This window comes from Aythya fuligula, chromosome 17, assembly GCF_009819795.1.
Source record: "Aythya fuligula isolate bAytFul2 chromosome 17, bAytFul2.pri, whole genome shotgun sequence".
NCBI classification, from domain to species: domain Eukaryota; kingdom Metazoa; phylum Chordata; class Aves; order Anseriformes; family Anatidae; genus Aythya; species Aythya fuligula.
This window is the reverse complement of record NC_045575.1, coordinates 11,799,382-11,815,461: the sequence shown is the minus strand read 5'-3', so window position 1 is coordinate 11,815,461 and position 16,080 is coordinate 11,799,382. Positions and strand designations below refer to the sequence as shown.

Sequence of the window (16,080 nt, the reverse complement as noted above, 5' to 3'; positions counted from 1 at the left end):
TGTTTGGAAATGTGAGATATGGTGGCTCGTCCTGCAGGCAGTTAGCATCGTGTCCCCACCTGGCCCTGTCCTGTAATTGCCTCTTCGGCTGCGTGTCTCCTGCCCGTGGTGTTTTCCTCCAAACGGTTTGGGGTGGCCAGAGCCGAGCCTTTGGTGGTGCCACGGTTAAAGCAGTGAGAGATGGCTCGGGCTGGGGTTTTGGTCACGGGTGAACCAAAGCTACCTGTTAGTGCTGGTCAGTGTGGCACTAGCACGTGTGTTTAGCTGGGTACTCTGATGACCATATCTTGCTGTTCGACGTGCTTTTAGAGGAGGGAAAAAATGACCAGAAAAGCAAATGAACTATTTTGAGAGCAAGGACTTTATGATAATGCTCTGGAAAAGTGTCCCTATCCTGTAGGTGAGAGCCTCTGCATAAGGCATTGCAGCTGAAGGCTTGCTCCGGTTACTGCTCCTGCCAGACAAGCACTCATTCAGCACCAAAGGAGGTTGCTTGAAGTTTGGGTAGATGCCAAGTTAAACTTCCACTAAGATTTCTTATATTTGCAGCCACTATTGATTACTTTCCTCATTATTTGATGTGGATATTGAGACATATGGATTGAACTAGTTTTATATCAACCCCAAAAGATATTCGCCTTAGGAACATCTATCACAGTTGCATGCAAACTGTTCTGCTCTGGCTCTCCTGGCTGCTGCTAGCTGGGGCTCTGAAGGTTTCTCCATGTGGCAGTTTGCTATGGAGTCTCCCAAAGAGCCCACAGTGTTCCTCATCAACCGAGAGCGCAATAGCGGTCTGTTAGATGTGCAGAAACGTGCATGCAGACAGCTCTGGAGAGCGTGGGGCATGGCTGTGCATAAACCTAATTGCTGGAAAGGATTCTGCAAGTGAGATCCAAAGCATTCACCAGTTACTAACTTTATACATGCAATAAAAATTCTGAGGGGAGAAAAAAAACTTTTTCCCCCTGATTTCCAGGAAATTTAATGTTTTAACTCGTAAAGGAGAAAGAAGTGCTTAGAAGTGAAAAATGCCAGTGTAAATTGCCATTCAGTTTTAATTACTTCTGATGTAACGCTGTATTCAGCCTTTGTTTATTCTTTCTACTCAGTGGTTTAAATCAGTGGTCTGCAGATTCCTGGGGTTCTTGGACAGCTTGGGATGCCTGAAAGTTATCTAAGAAAAGCAGGTCGTTGTTAGCTTGTTTGAACTTGTCATCCAAGGGTCTGCTCCATCCCTGGAAAATTCTTTGGAGGGTCCACAAGTCTCCGAGATTGAAAATAACTGTGTTAAAGTAAGACTGCTTGGAGGGGCTGTTTCCCTAGAGGGAAGCTTTTAACGAAACCTCCTGTTTCTGTTTTTGGTTATTATTTCCAATTTGCTAGACTTTGCTGATCTTTGTTAAAACCAACTTGAGTGAGGGGAAGAAGGGGAAACGCTGTCTTTTCTCCTTTCCTCCTCCCATCTCTCAGAGCAGGTAATTCACCCCCTCCTCGTTTCTGTGTGCACTTTAGGTGAACTGCCTGCTCGAGCTATCACAAGTGTCAGAACAGGTAATTGTATTCAGCTGTTCGGTGTACTTATGTAGATAGCAGGATATTGGTATTAACCTTTTTTCTATACAAGGCTGAATCCCATGAGTGTTTGTTTTGTTAATGTATTTAGGAGGAGGGATGGGTTCTTCTTAGTTTCTCAAAAAGAAATAAATGCTACTGCCCTTCATTTCACCAGTCTTATTTCTGGGCAGTTTACATTAAAGAGGTTTATAAATATCTCCCTATCTTTTTCCAGCATTTGGAGGCAGAGGCCAAAGCAATGTGTAATATGCAAAAGGCTGAAAGTTAAACCCTGGGAGCGCTTTGTTGCTGCCATCTCAGACTGGCCTGTGAGAGCTGCCCTTTTCCTACAGAGCAGAGATGCTGGGGCTGCAGCAGGACCGTGGTGTGGGCGCTGCGTGCCAGGCCAGGGCATGGGCACTGGTGCCCAGTCCCACATCAGCTGCAGACGTGTGGACGCACAGCTTGCCTTCCTCCTGGCATGCTGCTCCCCGTGCCAGGCAGGCAGGCTGGGGGTAAGGCTGCTGGGAGCCCCAATCCCCCACGCTCACCTGGTTGTAGGGCATTGCTGTTGTCTCTTCTGCACCTCAGAAACATCTCTGCATGGGCGCTTGGCTGGCAGAGTACTTCTCTGGTGCCTGGGGCAGTTACAGGGCGGGTAGCACAGGCTGAGGGACGGAAGAATTGAGTCCTCTGCTGAGTGCAGGAGTCTGGAAAGGTTTCTGGATGTATTTGGGTTATCTTCTGATCAAAAGGCTTGAAAATGGTAGTTGAGAGGCTCTGTTATCTTAGTGGGGGAAAATTGCAAGTGTTTGCAGTAGTCCACAGTCTGTGTTAATCAATCTTTTGGGGGTACTGTGCTGTTCTGGTGATTTAGTAACATGGCAACACCTGGCGCTGCTGCAAAGACAAACAATCCTGGAGACCAGCCTGCAGTGTTCCAGTACTTTTGTTTAGGCTTTGGTACCCACTAGCACATCAGTCTTGGAAATGGGGCTGCTAAGGCTCCCTGAGTCCTGTTTAATAAAGTCACGTAGCAAGGGCATCGTGATTGTAAATCACACTTGGAAATCGGCCTGCAGAGTGTGGGTCATGTGCTGTAGCTCCCCCCTTGTCATATGCCACCGCTGTTCCAGGCTCCTTTCTACTTTCCAAAAACAAGGCACAGAGCAGCAGCTGCGGATAGAGGTGGAATTCATTTAGCTGCTTTGAGAAAGCCACTGCCAGTGAAAAACAGTGGCTCAACAGTCTTGGGTTGTAGCGAGGGGAAAGAGATCCAAGTGACTGGAGATGGTATAATAAAAAGGAAAAGAACCAAATGATTTGGCAGCCTGTGAAAGAGGTAAGGATGTGGTAGAGAAAGGAGCAGGAGGAGCTGGAATGAAGAGCAGAAGTAAACAATATAATTTAACTTATTCAAAAGGGACAGAATGCTTATTAAAGCTCTGAGAGATGATAAATTAGTGCCTTGGTGCCATTGTTGTCTCAGATAGAGTTGTCATATGGTAATACTGCAGCGATGAAGGCAGGAGGCTCATGAATTCCTAGGAGGGGAGTGGAAAGTGGGGTATGTGGTTACACGATGGAGAGTTGGTGAGGGAAATGTGCAGCCTGCTTCAGGAGAGCACCCTTGTGCCTGCGTGCTGTTCCATGGAAGCTGCCATTACGTGCTGAAGAGGGCCAGTTGAAAACACATACTTCAGTGCATCCTTGAGTCTGTGTTTCTATGAAGATGTATCCCACTCTGAGAGCTTTTACCTTAGTTGGAAGGCGCTGTCGAAGCTCTGCTGTAGTTTATGAAACCCTTGTCTGAAATAGCCCTGGAGCCCTCACCTGGAAATGCTCTTTTGCTGTTACTCCTGTGGCAGCACTCAGAATGTCAGAAGATAATTTGAGGCGCTCTGGTGGTGAAGTTTTCCCCTAAGGAATACTGGGCTGGGGGAGGGAATCTCAAAATGATCTTATCTTACATTACACAGAATCTCTTGCATTACTTACTGTGGCATATTGTTTCCTCCCACAGAGTTCTGCTCAATCGCTTTCAGGAAGAGGCTACTCCGTAAGTCATTTTACAGCTAATTCTTTCACTTCTGTTGATGTTGATTGCAGAGGTTTACATTACCTATTGCATATCCACTGACACGAAAGAAATGCAGAACGTAAAAAATAGGCTTAGAGAAGAGGCCTGTCATGCACGTGGCAAGGGACTGCTCTGACGTGAGAGAGCGTTGGGAGTCTGGGGGCTCCCTGAGTTTAATTTTATGCCTACAGGGAGGGGTTTGGGGTTGTTTTATTGTGCATTTGTGCTAGATAGCCATCTCCTGAGAATTACAAGATGTGAGAGGGGAGAGTTTTCAACACCAGTGGGAGATGTTTCCCTCCTCTCCTCTCCCGCTCAGCCCTGCATAGGTTGTCATTTGTGCATTAAATACGGAAATCAAAGAGAAAATTACTGCACTTTAAGAAGAATTGTGACCCTCACCAGTCTGAACAAAAAGTCAATACTCTCTTGTTTACAAGCTCTGAGTTACAAGACATTGTAGCAGAAAAAATCCCTTGTTTTCAGAGGACGGTGTTGCTGGTCCCAGGTATAAGTGCTATAGGGCTGGTGCTGCAGGGCCAGGACGTATCTGCATACGTATACAGTGCAGTAGTGATGCTGAATTGGCTGTTTCTGTTTTCTTGTACCTTATTTGTGTGTACAACAATGACATTTCCTCACATAGAGATGGTATAGTTATTTGTTTATTTGGGTACCTTTGCTGCTCAGTGGTCCAAAAAGGCAGGCATGTAGGTGTTAGTGCATGTATTAACAAAGAAATAGGAGAGGGTCTGAGTGGCTTAGCAATGCCAACATGAAAATTCCTGGAATCACACTATATCTGCCTCCCATAACCAGTGTCTGGTATGTAGCTAGCCGTTATGGTATCCTGGTTGTTCAGCCAATAAATCATGTATTCCCTCATTACTAGTGCAAAGGCTGTAGGTAAAGGTGTTTGCTAATCTTGTATGCAAATCTGAACGAGAACATCTACGTGCAGTTAACAATTCCTGCCCACACTTATTGACAGTAATTGCTTTTTTCATGACCTTTGCCATGATAAAATTTTGTCTTCTAGACACATGGTCTAAAACTCTTATCAACAGCTATAGCTGTTCACTTTCCATCAATCAAAATGGGTAAATTTTATCCTTTAGGAAGCTGATGAGAAAACTGGTACACAATTTTTTGTGACAATCACATGAATTATTTTCTTTAAATAATGTGTTTGGAAATGTTTGATGGAACCCGTGAGGTCCTACCTGGTGCTGTGTGCCCAGAGAATGAATTAATTGCTAGGCAGTTCACAATTTATATTCTGATTTCATAGCAACACTGTTGCATGCTATCATATGTATTATCAGAAAGACATAATACAAAGCTAGGCACATTTAAATCACAAATGCTTTAAAAAATAACACATGACTTGAAAAGTCGTACGGTATTATGAATGTTGTCACAAATTTTTAGACAGTAATGACACGTGTCTCCTAAGTATCCTTCTGTGAAAAGCTTTCCAGCATCCCAGGTGAGTATCGTTACTTAATTCACAGAGCAATGAGGAACATTTGCTCTCGTACAGGGATTTAAATCTGTATTTGCAGACCAGTTGAGTGCTCCTCCCCCTGTATGTGAACAGCTGGATCCACCTAAGCTTCTAAAGGCAGATGCTGTATCTTCTTTTTGTCTGTGAAATGTCATGCATGCCTGTGGCACCACATGAATAATAATGAATCATCTTCACAGATTTCATGACTGAGGGCATGGTTGGGGAATGAAACAGTTTCCCACTGGCTATAACATAGGTTTCAAAATCTTAATGGAAAAAGGCCGAAGAGTTCTTTTTAGAGTCTCTAGGCCAGTAAATCACAGGACTGTTTTCCACCATCACTGAATGTTAAGAAATTTGCTTCTGTCTCTCAGATAAATTATTTTGAGAAGATTTCTAGCTCCTTCTCTGTGCATATTTGGGGACAAGTTTCTTGTATTTAGCCAACCCATAACCTGTCAAGGGAGGTAAGAGCTTTCTGCATGCCAAGGCAGTATTTTGAGATCATGAGCACTGTGAGCTGGGGTTGCTTTTCCTTTTGGGTTGTCATTTTCCCTATTAAATTGCCTTCTGCCTCACCAACTACCAGCTGTTGAGGCTGACCGTTTCCCTTAAGACTCCGATGCTGCTCCAAATTGATTCAGCATAAGGCAGACACTATCACTTCCAGCACTGCCAGACCTCGCTGGCCCAGACCTGTGCTGGAAGCTGATTCTCCCAGGTGGCAGAGATGTTCAAACCACCGGTTCAAGAAGACTGGCCCCAAACCAGGGGTTGTCCGTAATATCCTGTAACAGTTTTCATTGTCTCATGAAAGCAGCTGTATATGAAACACTAAGTCAGTATTTTGGCTCTGCCCCTGTTTACATCAAATAGGTTGTTTGCCAGACATGGTGAAAGCACATTAAGAAGTAGTGCTAGCAGGAGGCACGGTGGAGACACCGTGTCTTGTACTTGCCTGATATCCTCCTGATATCTGTGCACGGCTTGTGTCGTTGAAGACTGTCACTTGCAAAATGATGATATATATCGTTACTCTGTGAAGTGCTTGTACCGGGTTTCATAAGCAGCTGTTTAAATACCACAAATTATTTTGTGCGTGTTCATTTTTTAATTAGCTTGCTTCAAATCTGCACACTTCACCATTCGCTTCCTTCAGCTGTCCTTGCAGACCAGGTTGATTTTAGAAACGCTGGTAAATAAATCAGAGGGCATTTTAAGGAAAGAAATGCATGTTTGCAGAAAGAGTACTTAGAACCTGTCGTAGGTCTCTTGTGTGACAAGTCTCAGTCCAAGGTTTCAGCCATCCAGTTGGGCTGCAGAGGGCAAGGCAGGCGAGGCCTGCCTGCGTGCTCAGCACAGGTTGGCACCACCTGCCTCGGCAAGCTGGGGGCCCGGGAGATGAAGTTCAGAAAGTTAAATACAAGGGTCTGCATAATAGCTCCTGAGTGCTGAATATTCCAACAACTTCATTGATTTCAGGCTTCCCACAGAGCCTAAAATAAGGACCATGTTTGCAATAACTGAAATCCTGGTGTCACTGAAGTTAACAAAGACCTCTGGTTAACTGCAGCTGCACGTAGGTTTAATTTCTAGATGTGAAAATTGTGGCCTCTAAAGTGGTGCTAACAGCGACTTGGCGTGTAGTTTCAGTCTGTCTGAGGAGGTCACAGGCAAAATTTCTTATAAACAGATTTCCCAAAATAAAGTTTTGAAAGACACATAGTTTGAGATGGGTAACAGGAGACATATCTGTGTCTGTAGTGTTTCTGCAGGCTCCTTATCTCATCAATAGCATGTGATCCATGTCCTTATCTTACTGAACGTATACTTCCGCTGTGCTGAGAAACAGAATGCTAGTTTGTTTATGGAGGTTAATATCTTATTCCCTTTATGACTTGATTGTTACATATATGCGATAAACTACTCTAGCCATTTGTCACACTTCCTGCACACACAAATGAGATTAGTGATTTTAGTCAGACAGGTCTGTCTGTGTGCTCCGAGCAGACAAAACAGATTGTCTTTTTGGTAACAGTATGAGAGGCCTGTCTATCTGAAAATGCACTGATTTGTTGAAAAATAAATGTAAAATTAGAAATTAGCTACATATTGAGGTTTCAGTGTATAGCACTGAAGTTGCCCCGTGGACCATTTTTCAAATTTCTGATAGCTAAGTCAATTGAAGACCTAACATACTTAGAAAGTAGTTACAACAAACATAAAATCAGTACTTACAGTTTGTTATTAATGGCTAAAAAGTTGCAGTTGTTTATAACGTTGGGCTCATCGTATAGACAAACCCAAGCTGCAGTTGAACTTGGCTCAGTTCTACAGAGTACAGTAAAGGAAGGAATCGGGAATATGTGGTAGCTTAAAAAATAAACAAAAAACCTTTTCCAATAAATTATGCAGTTTATTTATAGAACATCTGTGCAGCTGTTCCTCTTCTGAAATGAAAGGGGCTAAAATGCAGGAGTGAATAAACGTGAAAGCATATGGCAAATGGGTAGGCTGTGAACCACCCCGTCTGAGCGTACCTCGGAACAAAAGTGCAGGAGGATGAGATGTCTTTGTTTTGTTTTATTTGTTCTTGAAAGATTCTTATTTTTCATAAAAGCAGTAACGCACACTTGGCAACAGCAGCTGCTGATTTTTATTCTGAGCTTCTGTAAAGTATCAAAGTCTTTGCAGCCCAGTCGAATCCCTGGCAGCTCATCAAATTCTGTTGGTTTTACATCTTTCTTGTTGAGCACCGGAAACCAGCGTCTCCGATAACTCAGACAAGCTCATGGGTGTCAAGAAATTTGCAAAAAGTCCCTGAGGCCTGCAGAGCCAAGCAGGTCATCCAGAGCCAGGTCAGCACTACCTGTACCACACAGCCTGCCTGCTTTCTGTGTTGTGAGGCAGCCCCGGAGCGAGCATCTCTGTGCTTGGAGCACCCCGAGCCCTGCTGCACCGCGTGCCTGTGGCCCAGCCTGCCCTGGCTTCCCAGTTGTTGGAGATGATCTTCGTGGCCTTGCAGGATCCTCCCATTGAATCGTGTGTCTGTTCGGTGTGCTCGGTGGGGCTGTGCAGGGTGCTGTCACCTAACTGAGCTGCCCAGGGCCACCTTTACCCCCTCGGAGCTCTTTAGCTGGTGCCATGGGCACGTGTGCTGGGAGTTGTCGCCTGGTTTGCAGCGTGGAGGTGGGCTCTGGTACGGCAGGCGCAGTGGGAAGGAGGACAGGTACGAGAGACAGCAAAGTGCTAGGGAATCACCAGCCTTGAGCTGTTGACTGTTTGCAGTTTCTATACCCTCATATACCCTGTAAAGCTCTTTTCATGGCCTGTTTTAATTTTGTGCCAGCTCAGTGCAGCTCTGTGAAACCCTGAAACAGATGGTCCCCGCTAAGGAGGCTGCTCCCACGCCAGAAACCCTGGGTGCGTGCACAGGCAGGTTCAGCGTTTCGGCGTGATGGTTACACAAGCGCGCGGCAGCTCGTGCCAGCAGCGCTCCACTGGTCCGCCCGGTGCTTCGAGGATGCTCTTGTGCTCTCAGGCTGGGGACCAGACCGTCAGATTTAGGAAAGCACCTTCAGCGGCTTCTTTTTCATAACAAGCTGAGCTCAACGCCAAGGTGACCGTTACATACCTTGCCACTTCTGTGATTGCCATTGAGAATCTGGCATCCTGAGAGACATCCGTTTCTGCACTAGGATCAGCAAAAGGATTGCACTGAAGCATGTATTGCTTCTGCTTGGGAATTCTTCTGTGGTTCAGCTCGTGGGTGTGGAAATGTGCTCGGTGACCAGAGGCAAACCTGACTTGTAACTAATGGGGTTCCTCCGCTTGCTGATCTGTCATACGCTAGTGAAAAATCTCTCCTCTGTAGGTAGGTAAAATTTTGTAGCTGGGCTGGAAAAATCATTGTATTTTAGGACCTCTGATAAATTAGCATTTTTCCTTGCCAAAAATCAATATTGGAAACAGGGCTCTTGTTATGAATCTAAAACTCCTTGAGCTGGAGCCAAAGTTAAATGATAAAAAAAAAAAAAGTGAATTTAATATGCGTTTCCTACAATAGTGTGCCTGTGGGCTGGCAAAATGAGCAAGATTTTCTGGACAAGATTTATGAATAAAGGAGTAATCATTCCAAAATAAGTATCAATCTTGTTTTGCCATGATGCCAAGTACAAAAAAAAAAAAATGGACTGTAATTGTCTTTCTCTTCTGGACATGAAGAAGAATGGCAGATATGGTCCCTTCAGGTGGAGCAGTGCTCTATCTTCTTTGAAGACAGGTACTCAGACAGAGAAAGAGAAAAGGGACTGTGATAAAGTGATGTGGTCTGTAGGAGCAATGGCAGCGCAGAGGATGAGAAATAGAAAAATAACAATATATAATGGAAATATAAAGGTTTTTTAAAGGAGGTCTCTCTGTAAGATAGCTAGGATTTTGGAGGGCCAGGAATATAATTGTGGGTGTCAGCCCAAAGCAGTTAACTTCTGCTGCAGTTCTTTGCGTGTGTTCCTAAATAGCCTCACTTCACAAGAACTCTCCCCATGTTTGAGTTCACCCAGACAAGCCGAGCTTACTGAATAAATACTCCAGGCTTGTTTGTTCTGAGCGCCGAGTGCTGTGTGAGATAGGGCCGGGCTGCTGTAAGGCAGCCAAGGAGCTGGCCCCTTGACTCTGGAGTCTCTCCCATAACCCATGAGCTCCAATGCTGTTGAGTAATTAGGGCATATATTATTCCAGATTTGTGGGAGCTCTTGAGGGTTTTTGAAACGTCCTCTGAAAAGCGTAAGCAGAAGTACAAACATAAATGAACTACATACTTCAGCTTTACAAATACTGGAGCCCATAAACATCCTTACAACACATTTTCCTTTAGAAGTTCCCTTTTCTGAAAATCTGTTTCTTTTTAGACGACTTCTGCTTTTAATTAGGATGAAAAGTCCCATAAATTTTCACTCATCTCCTCAGCCATAAATAAGCACAAAGGGCCCTCTCTGGCTAAGTTTGTTTGCCCGAACCAGCAGCGCTGCAGAGGGGCAGCCTCGGAGCTGCCCGAGCACCGCTCCAGCAGCAGCAGCGCCCTTTGTCCCTGCGGCAGCAGCGGCGTGGGGCGATGCTCATTGCCATGAACCCCCCAGCTGCGGGGGAGCCGCAGCCGGCAGACACTGGGAGCCCCTCGAGGGAAGGGGCAGATGACTTCTGTGTGATTTTTGCCCACATTTTTAATCTTTCCAGCCATTGCTCCCAGCCTGGCTGGAGGCACTGTGGGGGATCCGGTGGCTCATCTGTCTAGAAAGATGCTGTTGTTATACAAATGCAGCCCCTGAAATTCCCTCTGCTTCTCAGCTTTTGGGGTAGGATAACCTCACTGTCACTGGCCTGGCACGCTGAAAGGAAGAGTTGTCCAAAATCCATCTTGAATTCACCAGCCTGGAAAGGATTACACCCTTCTGGACAGGAAAGGCAAAGGATTTTGAGAATATGTGATCTTTATTTCTGGACCTTTTTGATCAAGACTGTCCTGAGGCAGTTGTGTCATATATGAGCTATAGCTTTCCTAGTATACTAGGGCAGGGTATTTGCTTGTCTGAGTGGTTTTCACATCATTATTTGCTCTCCCAACTCTTTCCTTACAAGCCCTTGCCTTGTTTTACCTTTCTTTTCTTTCCATTTACCAAAACCATCAAAAAGACAATTAAAACAGGCGGTTGATTAGAATCAGGGCTACTTACCAGATGAGCACAATGAACAGGGGATGAGTGTGGAGCCTCTCGGGGGACAGAGTGTGTTTCTGATTTTCTGTAACTCTCTGTTAGTCCTGGGCAGTGACAACTGGCGATGCTAGGGCATTGTACTTAGTGAAGGGGTTAAAATAGCCAATTTCTGAGGGCTGTGTGAGCCTGCTGGAGTTTGCTGTGCTGGGTGCTGTGGTGTGTTCCTCGGAGGAAATTCATGTGGCAGGCGAGTTCACGCTTTCTTGTTTTATCTCATATCTCAATATGCCCTTGCAGAAACCTACACCCAAAACCACGGAGTGTAAGAGGAGCAGCAGAGGAAATAACACTGACATTAACTCGCAGTGCTATTGTAGAAATGAGACAAATGGCATGTTTTGTTGACCTTAATAGCAAATAAACAAGAGAGAACAAGGAAAAGGGATTGAGTGAATGAACTTTGCGGATGCTTTTGGCATTAGAGAAAGCTGTCTTCTTCGTGCATTGTAGGATTTAAAATATTTAATTGTGCAGTTCTGTGGAATAACCTTTTGCCCTTGTGCTCAGGGACTGATTTCTAGTATGTCCCCAAATGGTTTTACCTGTGTTGAACGGCGGGGAAATAAGGAGGTCTACAGAGGGTCAGTTATTTGGACTGATGATAAAACTCGCTGCTGTGTATCTGCAGTGCAAGGAGGGTTTCCTGTAGGCTGGTGGTCTTCACTCAATTTCAGCACATGCATTTCTTTCTTGCCGCCTCCTTCTTTTAACTGGGATTTGTTATTAAAGGTTAGAGAGAGATCTTCACCAATGTCAGAAAACAAAGATGCAGCTTTAATTTAACAAAACAACAGATAAAATCCCAAGTCAGATCTCACGCCACAGAACGGTTTTAGTAGCATATTGGAGGTGTGGTGCTGGCTCTGCTGTGAAAACTGCACGTGGGGGAAAATCTGTTGTATACTGCAGGTTGAGGTTTCGCTCTTTCTCACTTCATGTTTCAGCCTGGCTGCAATACACCAGGCTGCTAAGACGTAAATACAGTGGGGAATTTAACTGTGTGTGCAGCAGAAAGGCAGTGCTCCCCCATTTGGGAGGGGTGAAAGAAGAGAGGAATGGCACCGTGCTTGCTCCTGTAGGAAGGACAGGCAGCCAGGGGAGGAGCCCAGGCAGCAGTTAGGCTCCTGCTGCAAGACTCAAATCATTGCTGGAAAGACTGGACTTCTCACCTGCTATACTAGAAGAGGAGCATTCAGATGGAAGCCCTACTCAGCCATGTGAAATGTTTCCTGCACATTGTCAGGGCTTTCACTTCCCATCGCGTTAGCATTGCAGCTTTGCAGTTCCTCGTTGTTGATCCCAGCCCCAGTCACCGTGACTTGCTGGTGACATTTTAGAAAGTGAAGTAACACCCAGGTGCCCTTTCTCCTTCTTATGGCAAATAAATAAACGAAACCATAGGAGGCTCGATGTAAAACTTGAAGACAGCCAGGGAATGCAGCTCAAGGGGAAAAATGTAGACGAATCCATAGCGTGCAGCCCATGTGTGAGATGAGTCGTGATCGGGTGGGAGACCTTTGCCATGCTGTTTGGTAACTGGAAGGCCAAGTACTCTTCTTTATTGGTAGGCTATTCGTTTGAGCAAACAGCTTTGTGGAGGCAGTGGTGTAATTCAGAAGTCCAGTGGTTGACACACCCGAGGTTGGTCATTATAAGTCTTGTTTTAAAACCTGCTGATGGATGAGACTAATGTCAGGAGAGAAATTTTTAACTTCCAGTTCCAAATACCCGATGTTCAGCTTAGTTGCAGCTGATTGTAACTCTTCTTTCATTTTTCAGCTCATCACAGGTCAGGAACTCAAAGGCACAGAGGCTGAATAGAACTGTTCATCACTCTGAGCCCTGCTTTGTTTTTGTGGGAATTGTCTGCTCCTGTAGCACTTTGTTTCATTACTTTTTTAAAGTTTGGTTTACTAACCTGCTCTTGGAGCAGACACAAGCACCAAAGCTACTTTTTAATTAGCCCTGTGGCCCATCCGGTGTGTGTGCTAACGTCTAGGCTGCACAATGTATTTCCAGTGAAAAGGAGCAGTCTGCCATAGAGTCTTGTAACCTTGAGGTCAGTTTTGAGCTCAAAATTGCTTTTGATTATGGTGTTAGTATGTGTCTCAAAAAAAAAAAAAAATCCAGCAAGCACTCGGGGTCCTTACATGGTGCTGCTGAGTTACACGCTCAAATGATATCACATCTCGATTTTAAAGGAATCAACTGTTTTATTTAAGGATTCTTTCTAGATACAGTAATGGACTACTAATTGTGAATATTCAGAGTTTTGCAACCAGAATAGAGGAAAGATTAACACACTGTTACATCATAATGGACACGTCTGCAGTGGTTTCTACAGGAATGTAGCCTGATTCATACCTTGACTGTCTGCATTTTATCTCTGTGTGGTGTGATGGGTAAGATTTGCTCTTTGTGTGCATGAACACTTATGGCCTAGATCTGTAGTATCCCGAGGAATTTTCTGGTCTGATTAATTTGCCACACATTTTTCAGAAAGCGTCATTGCCAGTCTTCAAGAAACATGCTAGGGCTGTGTTGTTGTTAGGTGTTTGCAAACCTCAGTCAATTTTTTTTGGATTGGTACTTTGCTGCCTGTAAATAAAAACAAGTTTGGGGTTTGATTCAGAAGCTGTGGGGTGTGGTTCTTAAGTTTTCTGGGCATGTTTTGGACTTGATGCTGGGACAGTTCCTGGTACCCTTGTAATCAACTAACCCAAACAGGAAGATTTTTGGCCCTGTGGTAGCGATCAGAGTGCTGTAGGTGAGGGATGATGCAGCCTGCAGAGCGTGTGGTTTTAATTCAGGCAGCATCGCACTCAGACCAGGTAGTAATTACCAAGGGGAAAAAATGGTAACATCGAGGTGGGTGAAGCATACATCGGTTTTAACAGGTTGATGAACCAGTGCTGTCAACTTCAGTGGTTAACAGCTCTGTTTTGTCACATATCACTTATACTCTACAAAGAGCCAGAGGTAAGCAAGTCAAAACATAATTGTTGCCTGCAGGGTTTCACCCTCCCTCCCATTGCAGAATATGCTTTAACACTACTTTTCTTCAAAACAATTCTTGGTGATTTCCATGTATCATCAGGTCATTGTGACGGCTGTGAGATCTCCAGAAGTGATCTCCTGATGAGTCACCAAAGCCATGTGTGTGCCCTCTCTTTGTGTCCCGGTTAAGAACGCCAAATTAAGCCAGTGGAAGCAATTTCTTGCTGACTTTCGGGCTGACCTTCACACTCCAGGCAACGAACAGCTGAGACATTAAATGCAGTAGGCTACTTCCATTGTAAGGAACCAAAGATTCAGAATTTGTTCTCAGAAAGCACTCATGTTTAAAAGGTTCTTCTCTGTAAGCGTTTTTCATAGCAAGATACAAGCAGGTGTTGACACGAGCGTAGTTGTAAGGCTCGTGATCAAAGTTAGATCAAACCTCCTCTTCCAGCCTGCAGGACAAATTTTCCCCACAGTATTTGCACCATTCTTCCAAAGCTGCTTAATGGCATCTAGGCCAAGCAGCAGGCTGACTTACGTGGAAAAGGGCTTGAAGCATGAAGATGAGGATATGACAGTGAAGAAGCCTGGGGCCAGTACGCTCTGTGTAACTGGCAGGCGTTGAGCTGGGATGGGTGGAGGGTGGTCACAGATTTGTTTAAAGCATCTTTCCCTCCCCCTCAGCACTTGCTGTTCTCTGAAGAGCCCTGGTTTGCATCACCTCTAATGAGTCAGGGAAGAGGGCAGGAGAGGGTAATGAATGGTCCCTAGAAAAGATGAGCCAGTAATACACGCCACACGATGACCCAGGCAGCCTATTTCACTGCAGCCAGTTTCCTGCCGAAGATTCATTTCGAAGAGATTGTGAGAGCACTCAAGCAGGAAGCTGCAACTTCACCAAACGGTTTCGGTATCGGTGTGTTATCTGTGGTCATTCCCCTCTACAGCTTGCGGCGAGCTTCTGGTTAGCAGAGAAAGACACTTCGAGCTGAGCTGGCATCAGTTCCCACCTACTTAATCAGTTAAGCTGTGAGCTGTGCGGTTAGCTCGAGTCCCCTGGTTGTCTTGTGGATTGCCAGTGACAGGAAGGTGGAGATGCATTGAGTGGTTTAGACAGGAATAGCTTGGTTATCTGATGGTCACCCCAGAGACTGATAAAATTATGTGAGCTCTTTTCTGAGAAGACATCAAAAAAGCAGAAACTGTTGTCTGCAACCACCTGAAGAGTTTACAACGTCAAGGGAAATTTTGCTTATCTTAAAAGCCTCAAAACTGTTAAGCCGTCTTCACCGCTGCAGACCACAGCAGTGCCTCAGACTCTTGATGCACGGGATGAGGCTAAAAGAGCCCCTCACGTGCAAAGCTGTAAATCGTATTGAGGAAATGATAGAGATCAAATCTTCAAAAACTACTTGGGCACTTCAAATTAGAGGTGAACAACTTGAAACAGATGAGAGGAAGCAGTCTTTTCCGAAGGAACAACCCCCATGTTTTTGGAAAACTTGGTCTCTGAGGCTCTCCCATTGCCAGGAGTTTGGGCACGCCAAGCAGCGAGTGACTGCAGAGCACCGCTGCCTGATGAGCCTGGGCTAGCGAGAAGCCAAAACGGTGGTGGCAGTGACACGGGCTGGAGAAGGTTGGGACAGGGAAGGTGGTCATCTTCTCAGGACCGCTTAGGGCATCTGATTTGTTTTCCTTGTATGTTTGCTGAGCAAACTGCAGGGTTACAATGGACAAGCTTCAGAGGGAGACCTGGGGCTAATGAGGCTTTAAATTAGTACTGTAAACGTGCCCCTGGGCAAGCTGCCGTGAACCTCGGGCAGAGGTACTCACTGCTGCTGCGTGTTGAGGTGCATGGGTCGAGGTGTGCTGCTGAATGGCACAAGTTTGTAAGGGCATGCGTCTGTGTACAGGGCATGTAGGATGCTTTTGTCTGCTTGTGCTGTGTGGCTCAGAGCCTTTCAGAGGCAACCATAACAATCAGCGCGTTTTTGACTCAAAGCTATTTCCTTTCCTGGTGCAGATTGTCTGGTATGCATAACGTGTTAATTTAACAAAGCAGTTCTTTTGATACCGCTTTAATTTTTTAACAACAGCTCGGAGGCAATGATGTACAGATTATATAGTGTCAGTTTCCCAATTAAAGTTTTACAGGAAAA

The 16,080-nt window shown here is 45.2% G+C and overlaps 1 protein-coding gene across 10 annotated transcripts in view; it reads left to right on the top strand.

Annotated features, from left to right (window-relative positions):
- The window catches only part of FBRSL1 (fibrosin like 1), a 513,621-nt gene that overhangs the window by 231,170 nt on the left and 266,371 nt on the right, over positions 1 to 16,080 (top strand). For all 10 annotated transcript variants that reach the window (XM_032198851.1, XM_032198844.1, XM_032198850.1 and 7 more), the window contains exon 4: positions 3,581 to 3,616. In XM_032198851.1, the coding sequence (XP_032054742.1) occupies positions 3,581 to 3,616 (36 nt within the window). The remainder of the gene's footprint in view (positions 1 to 3,580; positions 3,617 to 16,080) is intronic.